This window comes from Sturnus vulgaris, chromosome 11, assembly GCF_052056855.1.
Source record: "Sturnus vulgaris isolate bStuVul1 chromosome 11, bStuVul1.hap1, whole genome shotgun sequence".
NCBI classification, from domain to species: Eukaryota; Metazoa; Chordata; class Aves; order Passeriformes; family Sturnidae; genus Sturnus; species Sturnus vulgaris.
Window position 1 is genome coordinate 6231986 of NC_142253.1, and position 23718 is coordinate 6255703.

At 42.9% G+C, this 23718-nt stretch overlaps 1 protein-coding gene across 27 annotated transcripts in view; it reads left to right on the plus strand.

Annotated features, from left to right (window-relative positions):
- The window catches only part of MAGI1 (membrane associated guanylate kinase, WW and PDZ domain containing 1), a 329749-nt gene that overhangs the window by 288978 nt on the left and 17053 nt on the right, over positions 1 to 23718 (plus strand). For 23 of the 27 annotated variants that reach the window (XM_088171296.1, XM_088171298.1, XM_088171299.1 and 20 more), the window contains 5 exons: positions 4619 to 4650; positions 11235 to 11451; positions 17096 to 17173; positions 19820 to 19911; positions 20820 to 21012. In XM_088171296.1, coding sequence (XP_088027422.1) covers positions 4619 to 4650; positions 11235 to 11451; positions 17096 to 17173; positions 19820 to 19911; positions 20820 to 21012 — 612 coding nt within the window. The remainder of the gene's footprint in view (positions 1 to 4618; positions 4651 to 11234; positions 11452 to 17095; positions 17174 to 19819; positions 19912 to 20819; positions 21013 to 23718) is intronic. The other 4 variants (XM_088171306.1, XM_088171307.1, XM_088171310.1 and 1 more) reach the window with 1 other exon arrangement.

Here is a 23718-nt window from a genome sequence, read left to right on the forward strand (position 1 = left end):
TATTGCATAGCTAATTTTTTTTGCTAGTGCAGTGACACTGTTGTTATGCAAATCACAATGACGAGCAGAAAAGTTTTGCAGGGACAGGTAGGGGATTTCTTCTTGATATTTTTCTTTCTTCTCCTTATGCCTGCACAGACTTGCCTCTCTTGCTGCAGATTGTTCTGGTCTGGAAAAGATGAACTTCCGTTTACTTTTTAAAATAGTATTTGTCCTTTATTAGAAATCCTTTGGCAATGGACCATAGGGAATTAAGGGGATTGCTTTGTCACCACCAATCTCTTGTCCCCTGCCCCCCCAGCAGCACTAATGGCCATTAGCTTTAATTATTTAAAGTTCCTTGTTTTGCACACAGAAAGCAGCAGTCAGTGTTCAGTGCCAGGTATATGGTTGTGACTCCAGTACTTTACCTAAACCTCATCTTTCAAAGTGTCTGTTTTCTTTGGTACAGCCTTTGGTTTTTATTCAGCACGGTGTAAGTGCTATTTAGAAAGCTTGAAGGTTTTATTTTTTTTTCCAGACAGGAACATTTTCTCTGTAAATGTTAACCTTGGGACAGAGTCCGAAATCTTTATTTTCTTGTGTTTTTCTTCATTTCCAATTAATTTTCAGCACTGGTGCATTCTGGGCTGCAGGTGACATAAGGGCAAAACCTAATGGGTGACCTTTCCTCTTAGACTCACCTATGGCTTATTCTGCTCTTGGATATAGATGGTCCACGAGCTGTCCAGGTAGGAAGAGTTAAGGAACTCTGAGAAGTGGAGATCTAGAAACAGCTGTTCTTCTCTTTTATGTGCAAAACCACCCCAAAACTGAAAAATGTTGAGCAGTACATTGTAAGCCATACATAAGGTGATAGTCAGGCCTCTGGACTGGCTCTTAGCAATTCCAGGAGCCTTTGTCCTATGGGTGGGTTGTGCAAACTACTGTGCAGAGTTTGCCATGTTTCATGGTCTTCCCTTGTTACTTAGGTTGCATAGAGACAAAGGAGTTGAGCAAAAAAAGTTCCTTTAAAAATTACACGTTAGAAACAGCAACACTCAGGGTCAAGTTTTGTCCCATGTGTTCTTTCATGAACTCATCATAAATAGGGTTAGCAACCTTCCAGCTTCCCAGAAGTTTTACCACTCATGACTGGACAGTTATCAGAAATAATATGAAATAAGCTGAATTATGGATTTCATTCCTGGGTCACATCACTCACGACATAACACAGTGTCATGTAACAGAAGTACAGCTCCTCATAGGTAGTGGCATTAAGAGTGCTGAAGTCATGCTACAAAACTTGCTTAATGATTTGCATTTTTTCCCCTATGTTACAAAATGTAGTTGAGCAGATGGATGCAGCCAGCTGTACACAGAGCTTTAGGGAGTACTGGGGAGAAAAGGGAGAGGGTTTTGTTAAGATAAATGTAATAATCTCTGTGATAATTAGTTTAATTTAGATCCCTGCATCTGACTCATTTTTGACTAACCTTGTATGAAGTCTTTCTTGCTTTGCTCCTGGGTCTGTGAATTTAGTTTGATTACAATCCCTTTTTTTGTTAGTGTGGATTGCTCACTGATCACTGATATTTTTCATTAAGCAGTTGCTTTATTACATTGTTATTTAGAGGGAAGTAATTTGTGTTTTCTAATTAATTTAATTCCAGGCACATTTACTAAGTAGCTACAATGAGCCCATTCAAGGGGTTTTAGGTCATATTGACATTGCTTACCAGATGTGCTCATTTGTTTTAAAACATTGTTAACTCTGTGGTTACAACAGCCCTGTGTGATTGCTTGACTCTTCCATTTTCTCTAATCTGTATCTCCAAAACCCCCTAAAATTAGAAGATGCATTTCAGGTCCTAGTGAGAGATGCCTATAGGTATCAAATCACAGGGAAATTATATTGCAATGTCAGTATAAATCATTACTGTTCTATTACTGGGTTTGAGGGCATGGCAGGGACATCGTCTGGCTTCTCCTAGCCAGGGATGTGGAGCCACTTATACAACCACCAAAAAGCTGGATAATGACAAAAAGATGCAGACTGGGTGTTTAGTCTATGCTTGGCCCATTTAGCTCTGAAAAAGTTGCAGAGAGGTTTTGGGAGAGAATGGGGCAGCCAGGAGGATGAGCTTGAGCAGTGATGGGATGTGTTAATGGAATCCTAAGGCCAGTGTTGTTATTCACAGTTGTCACTGTCCCGAATTCATGGACTTGGGAGATGTTTTCACCAGAAGCTTTTTGGAAAAGCTCAGCATTTCCTTGCTAGTGGTGCTCCCAGGATTTGGGGGTTATTCAAGCTCTTAGTGTTGATCACTGTTAAATACTGTACCCATTCCATCATCTGAGCATGAAAACTCCCCATTATACCTATCATTTGCTCATTTGGCCTGCTGTGCCAGGAACTGGAGTTCTAAAACGAGATCCTAATTAGATGAATAAATAATATTTTCATAGGAAAATGTACAGGCAGGTTATTCCCCTGACTATAAGCTTGTCCCATGAAAAACTGCCAACATTTGTTAACGTGTTCTGCAGTCACTTATTTTGGTAAGAAGTAAATTATTGCTTGTTCTGCAGCAAAGTCTGGCACAGAGCAGTGACACTGTAAGATTCATTGGCCTCTGAAGGAGCCACCAAACAATAGCCTTGATGTGTTTTCTGTTATTTTTCAACTGTTTTCCATCTCTTTGGGGTTGGAACAGCCGACATCAATGACAAACTTTGAAGGAAAGATTTGTTCAGTAGTTCATGCTTACTAAATTTTAATGCTTTTAATGCAATTGACTGAATTCTGATACAATTTGACCCAGCAGCTCACCTGCATTTCTGTTTTATTTTTTGGAGGGAACATTTAAAATGTTGTTAAATCTTTTCTGTCTCATGCTGGCCTGTTAAGGGTGCGTGTGTGCATGGGGATGTGTTCTAGGTATTGATTTAAAAGGAAAGATCATCTCTTGGAAAAGGAGAGTAAACGTGTGTGCATGCATGTGGAAGGAGGGAGAGAGAGAGAGAGAGGAGAATCTCTATCTGTGTGTTTATCTCTGTGATAAATGATGCCTGTTAAAAATGTGGCTTGCCACGAATGTTATGAGTGTTTTCCTCTTTAAGGGCATTATACAAACACAGTCCCCATCAGCAGAAATGAAGCTGCAGTCTTGATTGTTTAGTTCAAACAGTTTGATGTTTCATTGTCCCTCAATCAATCAGTGCCTGGAGGCGTATCAGCTATTGGCTGGGAATGCATCAGAGTGACATGCAGAGCGCAGATATTCCTCAAAAGCTTGAAAATATTTCATTTAAAATACTCAGTACAGTATGCATCCCAGTCTGAGAGCAGCAGCGAAGTGAGCTCTGATTATCATTTTTAATTGTGGATCTTCCCTATTCAGTGCTAACATCTCCCAAATTACCTTAAAATAAGCATCTTCCTAGACAGATTGTAATTCACTTGCATCACTTATTTTATTCTCTGTGTAAAAGTTAGATGAGGGCATGGGGTTTAGAATAAATAAAAAGCATAAAGTAGAAAACATAATGCGGCATAAATGCCACATAAATCACATCCTAAAGACAAAAGCAGATTTCAAACATCTGAATTACTGAGCACTTAATGTGGAGTGTAATCTGTGTTTTGGTTTATGTTTGTTTCTGGAGTGTCACACAGAAAAACATAGAGGGTTTCCTCTCTCTTCCAACAGCGGGGAAAAAGGGAGGTCTTGACCCCAAGGAAGAGTTTTTCCTGCATTGTAGGTAAATCTCCAGACAAGTGTCTCCTGTGCTGCTGGCAGCTGGGCTCTATGCACAAGTAGTTGATTGAAATCTCACTTGAGTTCTCTTGCTCATCAAAGAGTGAGTAAGAGGCTGCTTCAAAATGCAAAATTATCCTTGAAAAAACCTTCCCTGGTGCCCTCGCAGTTGTTTATTCCTTTACATCACCTGCAGTCGGTGTAATCCCCCCTTCTCCAAGCTGCCTAGCATCCCCCCAGGGGTCAGGGCACTGGTAGTGCTGTTCTCAAGCCACAGCTCTCTGAAATTGTACCTAACAAATAAAATCTCAGGCTTCAAAGATTCACACTCAGGATGGACAGGAAGGAAAACGTGTGTTTTTTCAATAATTTTAGGGAGAAAATCTTATTCCTCCTCATGCTTTTGTTGTCCTTTGCCCAGCCCACACCTCTCGGCTCAAGCCCAGTGCATATTTCTCGTTAAAAAAAATAGAAAAATCAATTTCTAAAGAAACACTTTTTTAAAAAAAATCAACCTGTTTCCCCTGCGCCGCCGCGATTGGTCCGACCAGAGGCGAGCGCGTCAAAGCGAAAGATCCTCGGCTTAATTGTGAGCTAAGCCTGCTGTAATCCAGGGGAGCATTTGAGATTCTGCCCAGGCAGGCGCTCAGGGCTGTGGGTTTCTCCCTGCTGCTGCAGCAGAAGCCGGCAGGGCTGATGCAGAGAGAGCTGTGCTGCCTCTCGCCGGGCTGCCATTCGATATGAGCACACTGCCAACTCCGGCGCCGCACATAACTCTGCGGATGGCTACCTTCGGATGATGCACCTAGGGGCTTTTCTTTAAGGGAAGGTTATCGCTTAATGCTAATGTTTATTTCTCCCTTGTTGCCATTTTTCAGGACTGCCAGTCCCAAAGAAGAGCCCAAAGTCGGTAAGCACTTTTCAGCTACTATTTCTGTCTGTTTGTCTGCTTTGAAGGGGAGAAAAGCATGAGTTTGAGTTGTTCGCTTTCTGGGTGTCGATTGTTTTAAGTTGTCTTTCTGTTGCAACCATGATTGCCTCGCACGGCTCCGGCTGCATGGGGAGATGAGAGGGGGATGCACTACGGAAGGGGGACTTGTTTGCAAATAAAGCCTCCCTTTACAAATCCGCTTCCCTGACAGATGAGCTTCTCTCTCGTTTAACTTACCAAAAAAAAAAAAAAAAAAAAAAAAAAACCAAAAAAAAGGAAAAAGCTATTGTTTCCTTTTGGAAAGATGGGAGGCTCCACCTTCTTGCCAGATAGCAATTCCTGTCGGGTGCTCATAGGCACCAACCTTTTCCATTAACTCACTGAGTTTTCTTGAGAACCCGTGGCTGAATTATTAAGAGAATGGGAAAGCATGCAATTGTCGGGAGAGACAAAGCACGAACAGAGCGTGGGTACAGTTTCCAGGGAATACAGTCAGCTGTCCGAGTGCCTGCTCTGGAGGCATTTCCATACTGAGCAGGATTGTCCTGCAGGTGTAAGATTCCTCATTTTTTAAAAAAGCAACAACAGAACAATATTTTCTTGTCCCCTCAAATGTATTTGCATGTAAAGCTGTTACCTGGAAACATCTTAGCATCTTAGCTAGCAGCACAGAAGCTGTGATCTAAAGTATCATTAAAGCTCCATGAATGATATTATGGAAGAAATTAATGTGCTATTTGTATGCAACAAAAAGCAATGTTTTATTTGTAAAGGGAATGAAATATCTAAAGCCTGAAAGTTTGCAGTTATCTGTTGAGAGTGGGGGAGAGACAAAATTCTCTGCCAGGAGCTTAGGGGAAGCAAAGCAAGTGAGGTATTTGCCGTGCTGTAAGATGGTGTGAAACTTCACCAACAGTCCCTGGTGGTGCCAAAACCTGCAGCTGGGCACAGCCCACCTCAAACAGCCGCAAACCCGGGCAAGAGGTTTAGGAAGAGGCTGAGCAGAAGGCTCCTGCTTTTAATACAATCTCTCTGCTCATCCAAAAAAGAAAGCCCTGAAATAATTAATGTGATTCTGATGGCTTAGGGCAGCGCTGATTAAAGTCATGTGAGCCCAGGCCTCTACCATTGTCATCTCACATTAATGTAGGGAGGCAGAAGTGCGGGGTGTGCTCCTCGCAAATCACGGCGCTGTCTGTCAGCCCCTGCCCGCTGCTGCTGTCACACACGGGGCTGTTCCGGCCCTGGGGAGCCCGGAGCGAGTGTGTGAAATACAAGAGTGTCTGCAGTGAGTGAAATACAGGCGTGTCTGCAGTGTGTAAAATACAGGTGTGTCTGCAGTGTGTAAAATATAGATGTGTCTGCAGTGTGTAAAATACAGGTGAGTCTGGATTGTGGAAAATACAGGTGAGTCTGGAGTGTGGAAAATACAGGAATGTCTGGAGTGTGTAACATATACGAGTGTCTGCAGTGTGTAAAACACAGGTGTGTCTGGATTGTGTAACATAGATGAGTGTATGGAGTGTGTAAAATACAGACGTGTATGAAGTGTGGAAAATACAGGCGTGTCTGGCACATTCCTGCTCTGTGCCTGCACTTTCTCCCCTGGTCAGGGCAGGGCTGCTGCACACGATCTGGACCATAACTTCTGTCATTAAACCAGCCCTAATCCATCAGCCTTGCTCTTTCCAAAGCGTGGATGCTCCCACTTTGCCACTCACACTTTGGCATGGGGTGAAGCAGGATCCTGCTGTGTCAAGCACCTCTCTGGTTGACAGAGATGCACAGTGAAAATCTGAGCAGCATGTAAATCCATACATAATCCAGCCTTGGTGAACAAAGAGGCTGCTTACAAACAGGTGTATCTGTGCAACAGCAGATTTCTCTCTACTGTTTGCTCTGAGGAGCCTCTCAGTTGGGGAAAGCTGGCATTCCTTCGCTGCCTCTCCCAAGCCTACTGAAGGCTTCCTTCAGTAATTTTTCCTACGGTCCTAGGTGGTGCTGTTGCCTCTAAAGTGCAGGATTCCCAAAAAGCAGAGGCTCCTGCTCCCCTGGCTGCACACGGGGTGGGTGGCAGCGCAGTTTGCAGTGATGCTGTGCTCACTGCAGCATCGTGCAGCAGCTGCCAACAGCAGCCGCTCCTTCCTCCCCAGGCATCGCTGACCTGTGGGCATTGAGCACGGAAACCTGGAGCTAAGTGCATCTGTGTGCAGAGGAGGAAACTCCTCGGGCTCTCCAGGGTGGATTCACACCAACCCCAGAGCTGGCATGGCCAAGGCCACAGTCAGGAGCAGGGACGTGGTGGTGCCGAGCACTGTCCTTCCTTGGTTTGTTGTAGGGATGCTGCTCCACTGCAGGGTGTGGGGAGTCCAGCCTGACCTTCTTGGCCATGAGGATTCCCACTCCCTAGCTGGCACGGTTCCTGTCTGGGATCTCACCTCTGCACTCTGCCCACGTGTTTCCTGGGGATACCCCGAATCCCAGGGACCCCAAATCCCAGGGACCTCGAATCCCAGGAATCCCAAATCCCAGGGACTCCAAATCCCAGGGACCTCGAATCCCAGGAATCCCAAATCCCAGGGACCCCAAATCCCAGGAACTCTGAATCCCAGGGAGTCCCCTTTGCTGCTGCATGGCAGCCATGGGGTGAATGTGGGAGCTGCCATCAGAGCCCTGTGCCAGGGGCTGTCCCCAGCACAGCAGAGCTGTGGGGCTTGGGGGGACGTGCTGCCCATCTCCCCCTGCCCTTTGCTCAGCACACAGGGACTGTTTTCCAGCATTCCTTGTGTAATAAACAGGCTCTAGTTAGAGGACAGCACACACCGAGGCTGGGAGCAGTTGGCTTTGATCTTTACTTGTGCTTGTTTTTTGTTTCTTCTGCTGCATCAGGGAAGTCACGACTCAGGTGTCCATCCTCTTCTGCTTTGCTCAGGAGATGAACCCTCTCTCATTCCCTCATATCCTTTCCCAAAGCCCAGACAAATTCCCCACTTACTGCCAGTGGCTGTTCTTCCTCAAACAAGTCCTATTGTCTGTTCTCAGCCCTTAGTCCTGCATTCCCCAAAGGCCAACTTCAAGCTGTTGGTACCTCCTGGCTCTGGTGAGGTGTTAAAGCATTTTTCCCTGCAATTATCCTGGTATAACATGGATGAAAACAAACATTTTTTTTTCTCCTTGTTGCTTGCATCAAAATACTCCACAAGAGGGCAAAGGTTCCCACTTCCAGCTCACTTTGCTGTTGCTGCCAGGACCAGTTTCTCCAAAAAGCTCTACAGCACAAAATCTGCAGCTAGATCATCAGAAGATGGGATCACTGCAGGGGGGATAAAAGCTCTTCCAAAAATTTGATATTTTTCTTCTGAATTTAAATAAGTGCGTTGTCAGCATAGCTGACTTGTGACCAAACATACAATTCTTATGCACAGCTAGTCCTGGACAAAAGATTTGCCACATTTTTTGGGTGGATAAGCAGCACCAGGGGGTCTGCCAATGTCCTGTTTTTGTCGGGAAGAGAAATTGGTTCCAGAGCCAGTCTGTACAAGACATCCCTCTTCATTCAGAGCCCGGGGCTTGGGTAGGGCATGAGAAGCTCCAGCTTCCGTGTATTTATTTTGTCATAGCTGTAAAACAGTATCAAGGTGATTATTTTATCCCATCACCTGTATTTAAGTGTGCAATCTGCCTGGATGGACTCGAGGTAGTCACCATAGCCTTGATTTCTAGCCACTTTTTCTTATGCTTATCAGCAGCTCTGGAGAAGATCTCTCAAGAATCAGGGGTGCTCTTACTGGCCTGGGTAGTTCAGTGCCCCATGCTCTTGGTAGCCCCTGGCAGAAGTCAATAGAGTTCAAGTGATTTGCTTTGCTTGACACTGAAAACCACGATCAGCACCTCAGGGGGAGGTCAGAACCTCCTGCTCCGGCCCCAGCCAGACCCTGTGCTCATCTGCTGCTCCTGCCTGTCTCTGTGAACTGAGCAAGCTGGACAGTAAGATTCAGACCCAGGAGGACTGGTCCTAAAGCTGGGCACAAGCTTTTTGGGAGTTAGATGAGCCATCCTTTCGTTGGCATTTGGTCAGCTCATCCCTCTTGGCAGAGCTCTATGTGTACCAAGACACAAAAACAAACACAAACTTCATCTGAGCAGTGCCCTGGCAGGGACCAGGATGGGCAGAGCCCTGCAGTTCCTCGTGGGTGTGATGTGCTGAAGCTGCTGCAACATGTGCAAAGAAGTTTGGCCCCAAACCTTTTTGGCTTCCTCTGGTGATATGAAGTCGATAAATATTGTCTTGAATTGATTTAATTACATACATTCCTCATTACTGTAGTTATGTTCCCCTTGCTCTGATCCCCTCTCAGCCTCCTAAATAGAGATGTTTCAGGCTTTTTGAAGGAGTTATTTTTTGGAAAACCACCTGTCACACTAAAGAGGTTATCAACTATATCTTGAAAAATGCTTGTTTTTGAACATGTAGCTCTAGTTTAATTAGAGGTATTTTTGCTTGAGATATGCTGACACTTCCATTTGCAGTCCAAATACAAAACAGAATTCACAGTTTGTTCAAAATTTATATCTTTTCTATCACAAAATGAGAACACTTTTTGAAGTTCAAACTTTGTTTATTTTTAAATCGGAAAGCTTTCAGAGAGTTCTCATTATTTCCCTAAGGGCACAATAAAGCTTCACATTTTAGTCTCTGTCCTCCACATTCTGTAACCAACTATTTCCAGTGAGATTGGCCTGAAGTTTCACAGGATGCTTGTAGTTATTTTAGTAGTTTGGCCAAACAAACCAATCCAGATGGCTGGACTGAGAGATGTATTTTTTTTTAAAGTTGATTATTCCCCAGCATAGCTGTTTTAAAATGGCTTCATTAAAAATTGAAGGGCTGCATGTGAATTAGCTTCATTTACCACTTAAAAAGCTAAAAATGTTAGAAATGGGTTTGATATTTGTATTTGAAAGTCTGCAGATGAGTAATCACAGCAGGTAAGCTTTGTTCAAAATTGCTTTAAAGGACAAAAGCAATTTCACATTCTAGTCAATCGAGATACCCTTTAAAAAGATGCTGGTAGTGGATCAACAACTCTAATGCAAGGCTGAGAGGTCAGCATTATTTGGGCTGTTGAAGCTGGGATTTTTTTCTCAGCATTTTCTGAAGCATTCTCTGAAGAATGTACAAGCTCACAATAATTTTACCTGAGGTTTTGGGGGTTTTTAAGACTTTAAAAGAGGGCACTTTTTATGGTTACTTTCTCCTCTGTAATTACTTCAGCTGTTCTGTGATGGAGCATTGGCTGCCTGGGGTCTCTGTTCAGAGGGAGCCAAGGGGTGGCCAGACCTGTGGCCAGTGAGCCCCATGCTGACCCAATCTGTGTCTGCTGCTGGCTTCTCTCCCTAGCCCAGCCTGGGTTCCTAGAGAGAAAGCACAGATTTCTGCTGCAATGTTTTCAGATGCCCTCTGCCAGCGGGAGGCTTCAATTTCCACCTGAGGTTTATTGGTGTCAGTAGCCTGACCACTTCTAGCTGGGAAATAGTGGATGTTGGAAAAACAACCTGTGGGATGCTGTTTTTCCAGCCATTCTCTGTGTCACAGCAGCCCTGGGAACACAGTTCCCTTTGCCAGAGCAGGTGGGAGATTGCACTCAGCCTTGGTGTCAATCCAAGGTTCATCTCACAAGAGCATTAAAAAGCATTTGCTGCAGTGTGGGGAGCTCTTCTTGAGGATTTTGCTGCATATTGAGTAGTGCAAATCCTGTCAATGCAAATGTGACTTGTGTTTCCTTTGAGCACACAGTTGTGAATTTGAGTTGAGAACTATAAACCCTGCTTAGCTAAATAGTAAGCAGTCAGAACTTTTGACACACTGCTTTGGAATAAGCCCTGAGTTTAGATGGATGCATTTTTTTCCTATTTTAATATACTTAATTAAAACAAATCAAACTTCAAATAAACATTTTCACATCTGTTAAGGTCTGCAGAAGTCCCTTGGATGCCCTGGGGAGCAAAGCCACTAAAGGGGTAATCTATTGTCCACACACTTGTAACGTGGGGAGTTGCAAGAGCTGCAGAGAAAAGCAATGTTGCATAGCAAGGGCTGTGCTCGAATCTGTTTCAGAGGGACAGTCTGAGTTTTCACAGTAAAATCTGAGAGTTCTTTCATTTTCTTTCAGGCTCAAGTTAGACCCAAATATGATCTGAATAGAAGGTTGTTGAGATTTTCTGCCTTAATTCGGGAAAAAATAAGTGTGCTGAGACTAGTAACCTATAATGAGATTTAGATCTGTCTTATGTGTGAGATGAAAAAATGGGGTTTTTTTAAATGATAAATTACTTTGTTTTGTATCTCTCTTTCTGTCACTCTGCCTATCAGAACCTGTCACCAGGGAATTCAACTGCACCCAGCATTAACTGGGAAGCAGCAAAACTGTGACTTATATATTTACTTATGTGCATGCAGAAACGCCTGATCAAAGAAGGGAGAAAAATTGATGGGAAAACACCCACTCAGCGACCAATAACCGTCTGTTCTCTCCCTTTCCACTCGCTCCCTTCCTTTACAGCAACCACTTGAGAGGAAAGACAGCCAAAACAGCTCCCAGCAGAGCGTGTCGAGCCAGCGCAGCGGGCACACCGCGTCCCCCGCGCACAGCACCCAGGTGCTGCCGGACTACACGGCCCCAGAGGCACCGGCCCCCGACCAGCCAGACACCTCTGGGCAGAAAAAGCCAGACCCGTTCAAAATCTGGGCCCAGTCCAGGAGCATGTATGAAAGCCGACGTGAGTATGAAGCAGGTGTAGTTGTTGCTAAGGCTACGGCGCCGGCAGCTGCTCCCTGTGTATCTTCTTTCGTGGAGAGATGAATCTTTTAGGGTTTCTGCTGGAATTTTTAATTATTTTTTTTTTTTTTTTTTTTCCGCTGGTTCGTTTGGTATCTGTCAGGGAGATCCACTTGGTAGAGGTGCAGTTTGCTCTCTCATGAGGATTTAGATCATCTCTAGGAAAAGGCACTTAGACCAAAGCTTAAAATGAAAAATCCCTTTAAAATTAAAGAGCGTCTGTTCCACTATATTTTTATTGTGCTTTTAAATTAAGCTAGAGAAGAATTTTCTAGTTTGTTATCCAGATCCTAAACTCTTTTTTGGGGTTAAGACTCATTATCTGATATGCAAAGGAATTTCGGTAAGGAGGGGAAGTATTTAGTTTGCTGAAATTCATATCAGATGCTTTTCAGTCTCACTCTGGGGAGAAGAAAATCCAGCTGAGCCATTTTCTTTGACCAGAGTGGACAGATTAACAATACAGATATTAAATGCATATTGTAAGTGGCTTTTATGGCAATTAATAATCTGCACACTTGGCTAATAATTCAGCAGGGTTTTGACTCTGTTCCAAGACTATAAATGTGGTTTCAATCAGTTTCTTCTCGAGAAACAAAATAAACACATTGGCTTTGCTTTAATTGCACTGCTGAAGATGATCAAATCTGTAAAAGCTTCTTAAAGAGTTAGAGTATTAGGTTCATTTTGAAAGGCAGTAGTTACTTCAGTTACAGAAAAGGGAGTTTCAAAGTCTTAGCGCTCTGAGAGTATCACGTGCAGTTTGATTTTATTGTGCTAACTGGAAATTGGTAAAAACCAGTAAGAAATTAACCTTTACCTCAGAATGAGAAATGGTAGGACTTTTTTTTACTGACTAAATGAATCACTTTGAAGTCTTATAGCCTAGAAAAATTAAATCATGAGTCACAGTTTCTTGGCTGAAGATGCATCTCTTTGGATTGAATGCCTCAGCAATGCAGTTTGTAGGTGTCTCTGCTTTTGTGCACTGCTTCTCTTCCCACCCTTTCCTAAGGATTAGGTGTACTGACCCTGCAGGCTCTCAGGCCAGGTCACGCTGATCTGCAGAGTGAAGTGACAGAACTTGTACATGCAGCTCACTGAAACAGGAAAAAAGGGTGACAGCTGAGGGACAGCAGCTCCTGAGCCCTGCAGAGCTGTGGGCAGAGCTGCTCCTTCTCCTGCCTGGGTGGACAAGTGTCCCATGGCACTGGTTCCCCTCGGCACTGTGCTGCCACTGCCTCTGACCCCCTGCAGCTACTTAGCTAATTTCTAATTAACTGTTTAACTTATACTAATTAGTCATTAGTATCAGCTTAGCAGCCTTAACTCCTGCCTGTCTTTCCTGATAAAAGCCAAGACTGATCTGGAGAAGCCCTGAAGTGCACAGGCAGGCAGTCCCCTTCTGTGTCATCTCCAACACCATGTGCTAAATCCTCCCTCTTTCCCTGATGGCTGCACTTATCCCGTAGAGGTTTTGTCCTTGGCTGGGACTAGAGCCGTCCTAGAGGCCTTTTCACATCTCTTGACCTGCTGGTTACCCCCACCCCATCGTTTCCTGTGCCACAATCCTCACTGCTTGGGCCTGTTGCTGGGATCTGCTACATCCCTTCAGCCTCCCTGTCTCACTTTTCCATAGTCCAGCATCTCTGTAGTGGGGCTGATCCCCTTCTACTGCTTCAGTCCTTTCTCCTGCCTCTTCTACCAGATGAGACCACTGCTTTTCTATGACCTTCTCATTCCATTGCTGTTCCCTTGCAGGGAGGTGTTTTCTGAGATTTCTTGGTTTCATACATAGGGTATTTTTGGAGAATGGTGGAAGTGTGATATGTTCATATCTCCTTTTAAACCATTAGAGGTATCCAAGAGCCTATGAATTTCCAGCTCTAAGCTGGAGTGAAACACATTCCCTGGGGATTAACCTGCACTCTCAGCTAGTGACATGGCTTTGTTGTGGGTAATGAAATGTGAAGAAAAGCAGGAAAGATAAGTGAAAAATTGAGTTGGATGTGCTCCGTCTACTTTTGTGGTCTGATCTTAAGGCATGACTGGTGGTTTTGCTTCAAGGTCAGTGGTCAGCTCCTCCTTCCCTCACCAAGCCCTTATTTACCACCAGTCTCATAAGTAGAGTCTGTGGTCACAGCTGAGACCTGGCTCTGCTGCCTTGGGGGCTTGGGGTGAAGCCCTGTGTTCCTTTCCCTTTGTTATGAACCTGGATCATCTTTCCCAGTGTTGCCCAAGTGTAGCTCTGGGGTCATTTGTAGGGAGCTCTACTGACACTGAGCATCAGAGTGTGTGATGGGGGGAACCATTCCCTGGGAACTCCACTTTTGCTGTCTGTCAGCTCCACCTGTGCTGTTCTTCATGTTCTTACCCAGCTGCAGTTGGGTTTAATTCCAGTGCCACCTTTGGCTGGTGGAGAAACATTCATGTCTTCTCTTTCTCCTTTACTTGGACACCCTTTCCCTCAGGCTTTGGGACTGTCATCTCCAGTGACATCCTTTGGGTGCTGGGTATGGCTCTCTCTGCCACCTTCTGATGGAGGTGTGAGCAGAACTAAGTGAATATTTTATGCACAGCAGGAGAATGTCACTGAGTGCCAGAGCTGAGGGTGGCTGACACATCCAGTAACCAGGCAATTTGGTGGGTTCTAGAAGGTTCCACCACCTGAGCAGCCCCAGCACAGCTCTTCTGCCCCTCAGGCCAGGGCTTGCCCTCTGTTAATTGCTGGCCTCCAATTTTAAAAAGCCTGAAAAGGGTTATGAAATGTTCTTTTGAGAGACACGGTTTTGAATCCTCAACAAGTGGACTAAAAAACAGCAACAAGCCATTGTGTTGAAGAATATGATAAATTTAAAAAGGACAGAATTTTAGAGCATTAAATCATCCTAAGTGTTTTATTTTGTCCCATTTTTGAAATTGTTGAGCATAAAAAGAGCATAGTGCAATTTTTCAAGTGCGGTTGACACAAGAAGATGAATTCATTAGCTCCAGCCCAGACAGATCTTTTTTTTAATCTAAAAATAATATTGTAAAGAGGTTTTGTTCAATATATGAATTGCTATTCTTCAAGATATTTCTAAGAAGTACTGAATCTGTAATGAATACCTACTGCCTTTTTCTCGGGAATGCATCCCACTGTTACTTACATTAATAATAAGAATGTAGATGCAGAAAGCAAAGGCAACATTTTGAATTTTCAGAATTTATAAAATTCATTCTTCCTCTACTTGAGTTGTCTTTGGATCAGTATTCCATTTAAAAAGACTGCATTTGCCTTATGCGACCTGTCTCACTGAAGTCATTGGCAGAGCACAATTAGGTTGAAAAGCACCAGCTAAGCCATAATTGTGTAAAAGCATGTGTTTTTATGATTTACCCATTGAATCTTCATATCAGAAAGTGCTCCTATTCTGTGGGGGAGAGCCACAGACATTGCTTGTTTAGGGAAGAAAAAAAACCTAAAAATAACTTAAGCTAGAATTAATAAGGCAAAGCTAAGCAAAGGCTCCATCACTGTTTCTGGGCTCTGGCTAGGGGAAGCAGATTAGAACTGGAACTTTATTCCACAAATGGGGCTTAAAGTTTCTCCATGTGGAGCTCCCCAGGGTGAGCAGATCAGCCCTGCAAGGTGCTGAGTGTTTGGGGTCAGGTCCAAGCAAGCTTATTTTCAAGCTGTAAACTCAAAGGTATGCTTTAAGGCTAAGGCTGAGCTCAGATGCTGGGCCTGCAGGCTGGCCCAGAGTCACCAGTCTTCGCTGGATTAAGACATTTGAGAATTGCTGGCTTTGTGAGGATGTGAAAACAGAGCATTTGGTGGTGGTAACAAATGCACTCTTTGCTGGTGCTGAGCTTTAGCTGCCTGAGCTCCTCGTTATGGGTAACTCATTGCTGCTCGTGGGAGTTGTGTACATGATTCAGAGAGAAGGACAAACCCTTAAGGTTTGAAAGCTGAAGCAGTTCCAAGATCCAGGAATGACACACTTGAAGAGCACTCAGAGAGAGAAACAATTGAATGGCTTAGCAGAGAGCCACAATTCAGAAACCTCACACTGTTTTATTGAAATTTATTTTTATAATATGCTTTTTACTTTTCAATGTATTATTAAACTTCCTTAAAGATTAACACAATCTGTTGTCAAATTTTTCTGATGTGGCCTGATTGCTTTGCAAAATACTGTATCCTACATATGGCCATCTGTCAAAACAGCAGTGACAAAATGAATTAATCTGAATTGCAGATGTGTTAATGAATCCCTTTGAAGGGCTTAAGCATTTAATTAAAAGTAAAGCAGAACACGATAGAGAATTTTTAAAGCTTTTAAAATATTCGAAATTATCATTAATATTTGAATTTTATTTTCCGGCACACAATTTGTTTGGGAGGATTTTTCTCTCCCCAAATCTAATTAAATAATACAAACAAGTCTTGACCCTAGCGTGTTCGCTCATCGGCAGTTACACAGAACTGAAAATATTTGCACAATAACACAAACATTAGATACTTTTCCCTTAAAATAGAAAAGAAGAACACTCACCTGAAGTTGCATCCACCGTTTGGTGAGACTGATTTGAAAGAGGATGTTTAGTAAAAGCCCTTTGGTAGGGTTATGTCCTTTTACTGCATTAATAGTAGACAGTTGCAGTGACACTCTTGGGCACACAGAGGTATCCATGCCCTTGCAGAATGTGTTGCTAAAAGGGACCATGGCACTCCCAGCTTGTGAGCTTGTTCATCTTGCCAAGAGCTCCTGCTGAAGCCATCTTTCAAAAGCTTTCCATGCTACCACAAAGGGTTGGTTAAAGGGAAAAGACCCCAAAAAATTGAATTCTTCTGCAGTGAGATAGTTTAGAAAATGGATTTCTTGCAAAAAGAACCTTATGAGATTTATGGCTAAATTGCAGGACTTTTCAACTCTGGAACTCTCCATCAGCTTCAGTGAGACTGTCCACTCCCAATTTCAGACTTGTCCTCATATTCTTTGCTGAATCTGGGCCTTAAACATTTTGTGCTTTGCCAAGCTGTGAATCACTGAAAGTGCTGCTGCCTCAAATGAGCCAGTGACTAAAGTAAACTCATACTGATCATTCTTGAATCCATCTTATGTTGAAACTGATGTTACACTAGGCAGATTTTTATTTTATATAACATGTTAAAGTTTACGTAAAGTTTGATTTAAATGATCTGTAATTGTGTTCATTGTTCATCACCATGTATTTAGAATTTCTTTTAACATTAGGCAAAGATATTTCCATTTGGAAAACTAATGTCATGAAGTTGAAAGGTTTTTTGCAGAAAAGTAGATTTAAGGTGTTCTCACAGAAATTTTTCCTCTAAGGAGAAAAAAGGTTTTTTTAAATATACCTGCATGCATGTGCATAAATATGTAGATTCATATGTGTGTATTTTATATCCACATGTGCACAGGGATGTGAAATTTAGTATGTCATAATCCATAGTAGCTATAACCTTAACAAATTGTGCATGCAAACCTAACATGACCCATAAATTCACAATTAATTAAATGAACTAACAAGAAAGCAGATACATTAAGCTTTGCAAAATTGTAAAATTAATATTACAGCTATGTCACCTTCACCTGCAACTGGACTGAGCAAGGGTGAGAGAGAGAGAGAAATCAATTCCACGAGTTTTGGAGAATGTAAGACTGTGCTGAGAATGTATCTGTGTCTTGTGATGTCTTGTGCTGGTGTCTGTGGGGGGGCTCTTCATCACCAAGGGAGTCTGGCAGGGCCACATGCCAGGTTTGGCCACCGAGGGGCAAGGTCTGGCTTTGCTGTCCTGGCTGGATGGCGTGGGTGGCCAGGGGCTGTCGTGTTCCTGTTTCCTTCATGACTTTGCCCACATGGTTCATCCACAGGGCTGCATCACACACCTTTCCTGCCATTCCCAGAACTCTTCTTACCACTTTTGCACTGCTCTCTAAATGGTCTGGTTTAATTTGGGATAAGCAGACTGCTGTTAAAGTTTACCCATTTGGGCTACATACATGTTTTATCAGAGACAGACGTGCTTGAGATCAGTCAAGGTGCAGGGTTGCAATGAATGACTCCTAGAGGCCATTTTTCATTAATTTTCAACAAAGTTTCAGTAGGACCATGTTCCCTTTGAGTAAGGAAAATGGCTCCTCTGAAATGCAACTGAATAATGGGAGAACCTAAAATAATTCTCCAGTATGGAACCTCAGAGGGTCTCACCTCTGAAGCTCGGGGGTGGATGGGTGTTCTGGGCTGTGGCAGTGAATCACTGCTCTGCAGAGCTGCTGCAAAAGGTGGTAAAAGGAGCTTTGTACTCATTCTGTGTAAAGGTGTTGTCTGTATATCTGTTGTATCTGTGTTCCACCTCGCTGAAATCCTTCCAGTGGGAGGCGCGCCATGTGAAAGAATTGGCTTCTTTGGGGGCAGACTTGTCTTTTTTTGTTGCTTTGGTCTGACACAGCTGGTGCAGCCTGGCCTGCTGTTCCCTCCAGCAGTGTTAATTGTGTAGCTGGGACCCAAACCAGGGCCATACGGTGTCGTTCAGTGGGACTGGAGGGGTGACAAATGGGAAGGTGCTGAGAGATGCCGAGGACGCGGGGCCACACCGGAGTTCTCTGCAGAAGCCGCTTTACCTCTGACAGCTCCAACACACACTGTTAATTGTTTGGGGCCAGCCTGTGCCAAAACAGCCTGCAAAGGGCTGAGAGGCTCTCCTGACTGTGCCTGCTTGTCACACTCCCCTTGCTGAAGGCAGTGACAAACAGCAATTAATTCATTGTCTGGGTTCTGTTGTGCTGCACGTCTGTGCATGGCGAGCTGCCTTCAGCCGGAGGAGATGAGATGAGCCACACAGGCACCCAGAGTGTTCATCACCCCAGTGCTCTGTAATTGTGTCTGCACAAAAATCACCCTCTAATTCAGTAAGGGCACGGGTGTTAAGCTTAGCTTATAATTGCAGGTAATTAAAATGTAAAAATATTATCTGTAAAGCCAGCTTAAATGAAAATGTCGAAGCAGACATCTGTACCTTGCCATTCACCTATTCGTTTAATTTTTAGTATTCCCAGTTCTTAATTCATATTATGTTTTAGCTCATTGAAGAGAGACCTTCAGAGGTAACCAAAAGTCTTAAAACTGACAAGCATTAGAGCAGACCCAAATTTTTGCACAATAAGCACAGACAATGTAAAATCCAATTAGAGCTCAATCTGATATTCACTGATGCCAATGGAAAACAACCTGTTCATAGATACAGAAAGCTAGATGATGTTTCATTAAATGTGCTGCATCCTGTGTCTCAGTAGGCACTTATTTAAATTGGATTCCTGAACTATGTACTTTGGTTTCTTTGCTGAAGTTATAGGCAGCTGACTGGTAAAGCAACAGCTTTTTATTATCATTAATTATAAATTTTGGGAGGGGATCATTACAAAATTAGTCAATGTTACAGATACTATCCAATAAATATTAAATGAACCTGAAGTTGTCTTCTGATATGACATAATGTTAGCAATTAGTTATGCATTTTTTAAAAAGGGATGAAAGCAAGCATGAGTAAGTTAATATAAAACATTGCTGTTCAACAGCGCTTCAAGGTTAGTACTTCACTGTATGTAATATTCATTGTTAAAACCTTGCTGGTGTTCCATACTAATGAGTAGGTGAGGTTGGGCTTTTTTATGTTCCCAGCTAGTTTTATCTCTTCAGTGTTTTTGCAGAGCCTGCACACAATCAAGTGAGAGTCAGGAGAGCTGCACTGTTTTGAGTGGAGCCCTTCTGATTTACACCAAGTGGGGATCTGTCCCGTAGTTATTTAAAGCAGAGTTGGTAGATAGATAGCAAACTATGCTTGGGAAGTTAATTAAACAGTAGAAGTCATAACAAGTGGATGTTCTGTCTCCCATGAAAGAGGAGGCAGCTGTATTGTTTCTGGCAGAGTAATTCTCTGCTGTACACACTTACTTATTGATGGTTTGGAAGAAGCTCTTGCACTGGGTAATGATGCTAATATTGACAGAAGGAAATATAGGGATAAATAAAGGGCAAGTCACAATTAGATACTTAGAAAGTAGAAACCACTGTATAACTTTTAATAGTTATTTAAATAATTTTCCTTTAATATTTTAAACTATAAATGTTGACAGTTATGTCTCTATTTTTATGTAAAAATGAGGTGGTCTCCAAGCCCACCTCATTTAAAGGTTAAAATTGCACAGCACATCCTTTTATGTACCTCTGAGTAGTTCTGATTTAGGTAAAAAGGTGTGGTATTTTGATTTAAAATGATAGTTTTTCTTCTTTCCCTTCAGTTCCAGATTATCAAGAGCAGGATATCTTTCTATGGAGAAAGGAAACCGGGTTTGGATTTAGGATTCTAGGTGGAAATGAGCCTGGAGAACCTGTGAGTATCACGTTTTAGTTTGTGACATCTTTCAGAAGCACAGCAGTAGAATGTACGGATGTGCAGAACTGTGTTGTAGCATCACTGCTAAAATAGTGGACTATACATAGCCTGCATCTCCCCACTCTCCCTCCAAAATAACCCCACAACTCCATAACTGAAATGAGTTTGGCTTCTCCTTCTACTTTAATGGTAAACCAAATGAAAACACATAGGTCCTTGGACACTGAGGACAAGATGTCCTGGTCATGTTTGCAAGTACTTTGATCTTAGATGTCAGGTTCTCAGATCCTAGAATGCTCAGTTCTCTCCTTGAATTCAGTTGATTTCTTTACCATAAATCCACTGCCTGTGGGAGGTGTCATCCTTTCCTTTCCATGCTGCACAGGTCACAGCTAGATAGTGGCAGCATGAATTTCCATGTTTTTCCCTGCCAAAATTATTTTACTCATTTATGAGAAGAGAGACCATGAATTTGTCTCATGTTAGGGTAACTCCACAGAACTCACTGTAGATAAACCAAGACTGAGTTGGTGGGCAAGCGTGTGGTGCAGAGCTTGTAAACCCTGCAGGCAGCTGAAAGGGTAACTCAATCTCAGCTTCCCTGACAAGACCCTCAGTGCTTTTAACCATCTTCCTGTCTGGTCACTGTCTGGTTGAACACATTTCCCAAGGCTGTCTATCCTTAGAGTGAATGGACTGCCTAAAGAAACAAGATGTCAATTTATTACAATTTCACAATGTGCTGTATTCACACAGAACCGCTTTCACAGGAGCGACTATCCTGACCAGCAGACATTTGTCAACAATTTCATGTCCCCACTAAATCGGGTCTAACCACGAGTGCTCCCAGCTGGCTGCTGAGCTGCTTCTCATTTATCCCTGTCCTTTCTGTGCCAATTCCTCAGATCTACATCGGTCACATTGTACCGCTGGGTGCTGCTGACGCCGACGGCCGCCTGCGATCGGGCGATGAGCTGATCTGTGTGGATGGGACACCCGTGGTGGGGAAATCACACCAGCTCGTGGTCCAGCTCATGCAACAGGCAGCCAAGCAAGGTCACGTCAATCTGACCGTCAGGCGCAAAGTGGTTTACACAGGTAGGCTGCAGGAGCACCCCGCAGGGGTAGATTTTCTTGCCAGGATCCCATCTGTTCAGAAAATGGTCTAAGGGGAAAAAAAGCTTCTTCTAGTGCTGGGAGAACTCAAGGGATGTACTGTTATTTTTCCTCTTTTGCCTGTTTTTAGTCTTTTTTGTTCCTGATTAAATGTTTCAAGTATATTTTTTCCAGTCAAGACTCTCTCAGTTGGCCTTCCCAGTCTTCATAAGGTTTCTGATAAAATGGGGAACTGTTCCGTTTCAACATATAATTTTTAGTTTGACTTATACAGCAAACAGACACTGTGGTCGACTGCTTGTGTTTTCTATATAATTCCCAAAATAAATGTGCATAGTCACCTTTAAACTGAGTGACAGTCACCCTTAAACTGGGATAGAGGGCTCTGATGTGTGGTGGCTGCTGTCCCAGGCTCAGGGATGTAGTCAAGTGCCCTCAGGATGGGAAACCATAAACATTGTTGGTTCTGGTGGGCCTGGGTGTGTGTGTTTGTTGTCACAGAATCATAGAATGATTTGGGCTGAAAGGGCCCTTAAAGATTATCCATTTCCAGCCCTTCTGCCATGGGCAGAGACACCTTCCACTAGACCAGGTTGCACAGGTCTAGAGAGTTTTCTGTGTGCTGAGTTATGCTGGGCATTGTGCACACGCTGCACAAGTGTAGGATCTAAATGAACAAAAAAAAAGCTGGCAGAAAGATAAAGATGCAAAGAGAAGTGACACTGCCTGGTACCATTTTGGCTCCCAGATAAGCGATTGAAAAATGTCATGAGAGCAGAGAAAATGAAGACACAAGCATGAGCTTTCTCAATAACATGTGGCCTTATGTTTAATATTGGAGAATAACTTTTGAGTGCTGCTGGTCCCCTTGAGTCCCTTTAGGAACTCAGGTGTGGGATTTGCTTTAACTCATTCAAAAAATAAAGGATATTATGTAGCTTTTTAAGTTTAGTCATCATCAGATAAATAGGCAGTGAGGTACTTTGATCTTAGAGAGAATCAAAATAACATTCAGGTTGGAAATTAGGTCCTCAGTGGAAGTTAGGACTAGAAGAGTACCTCTAAAATATCTCTGTGTTCTTATCCAGGCCTGAACTCCTTCTGCACAATAATAAATGTTCATGTATCTTTTTTTTTCCTTCTTCCCAATGTGGATTAAACATCAGATTATGTCTCTCTTCTGACAGCCTCTCTTTAATTCCTGACCAAGGTCTGGTGTGAAAGAAGCTTTAGAAGAGCATTGGGAGGAAGGGAAAGGGCAGCTGAATTTTGGTATTGTTTTGTGTGTAGATTTTCTATGCAGTTTTACAGGCTCCAGGCTGGAAACTACCATGAAAGATTTAGATGCATGAGATTTCTCTTGGTATTTCATTCAGAAGCATGTTACTGCAGATAGAGCTATTTCTGAATCATTGCAAATGTGGACACTTACTCTAGGATAAATTATTCAGAATCCTTTCTTTCACCTTATATTTGCAGGCTTTTAAATTTCAGCATAACTTTGTACAGAAGGCTGTTCCTGAATTTTGGTCCCTTGTTCCTCCTGTCATCTGTATGCCAGTAGAAAAAGGTTGTTAATAAAATGAGTACTCTCTGTCCTGAGATTCATGGAGGGGGGATTTTATGTACCTATATTCTTAATATGAAGAATACTATATATTTAGTATATACTTTTGAGTATATAAGCGCAGACAGGACTTCTATCCAAGGATATTTTAAAGTCCTTTTTTTCACATCATGATTTTACAGGTTTAGATTTTGTTTGCCATCCATTTTCTTGCTGATGCTTTTAAGATCTTCAACTTAATTTTGATTCACCAAATTGGAGAAGTGACCTGATTAGCACAGGCAGCCATTCAGCAAGGACAAGTGCAATATGCTGCTCTCAGCTGCACAAATGGGCTGAAGAGAACAGACTGAGCAACAAGAAGTGGAAGCTATTGTGGGCCATGAGCTTTCTGCTGAGGTTGGCTCAGGTGAAGAAAAAGACTGTGAAGGGATGTAGGCAAGGGGGAACTCTCATAATTTCCCAACAGATGATGGCTTAGTGCAATATGGTCCAGCACTTCAAGAAAGACATATTTAAGTTGGAGAGAGCCCAACTGGAGGGAGTCCAGAAGACCAGGGAAAATAGGGAGAGCTCTAGAAAACATGGTCTGAAAGGAAATATTGAACAAATTTGGATTCTTTAGCTGAAAGCCGAGGAGGGGGAGGAGGAATTAAACTCCCCAAGAATATAAGAGGCTGCTGCAAAGAGGAAGGGAATAATATGTTCTCCATATGCCTGTTAGATAGCACTAGAAATAATAGCCTTATGTAGCAGCAGGGAAGATTTAAGTCAGATATTGCAACCAATAGATTGCCTGGGGAGATATTTAACAGCTGATTAGACAAACATCTGTCAGGACTGATATTAGGTATAGTTGGCCCTCACTCAGGCGGAGTCTGGACTAAGCAATTTTTTTGAGATTTCTTCAAGCCTTGTGGTAGCTGATTAGATTTTAAACTAATACCCCTTGCAACTTCAGTTGCTGTTAAACACTTGTTTAACATTAATATTAACAATGTTTAATGTCTATACCAGACTGTACAGATGATAGTTGCTAGTTCTTCTATCCAGAAACATTTGGTTCACAAGTTGTTTTGCTCATGTTGAGAGGTTTTTATTACTAAAGATCCCATTAATCA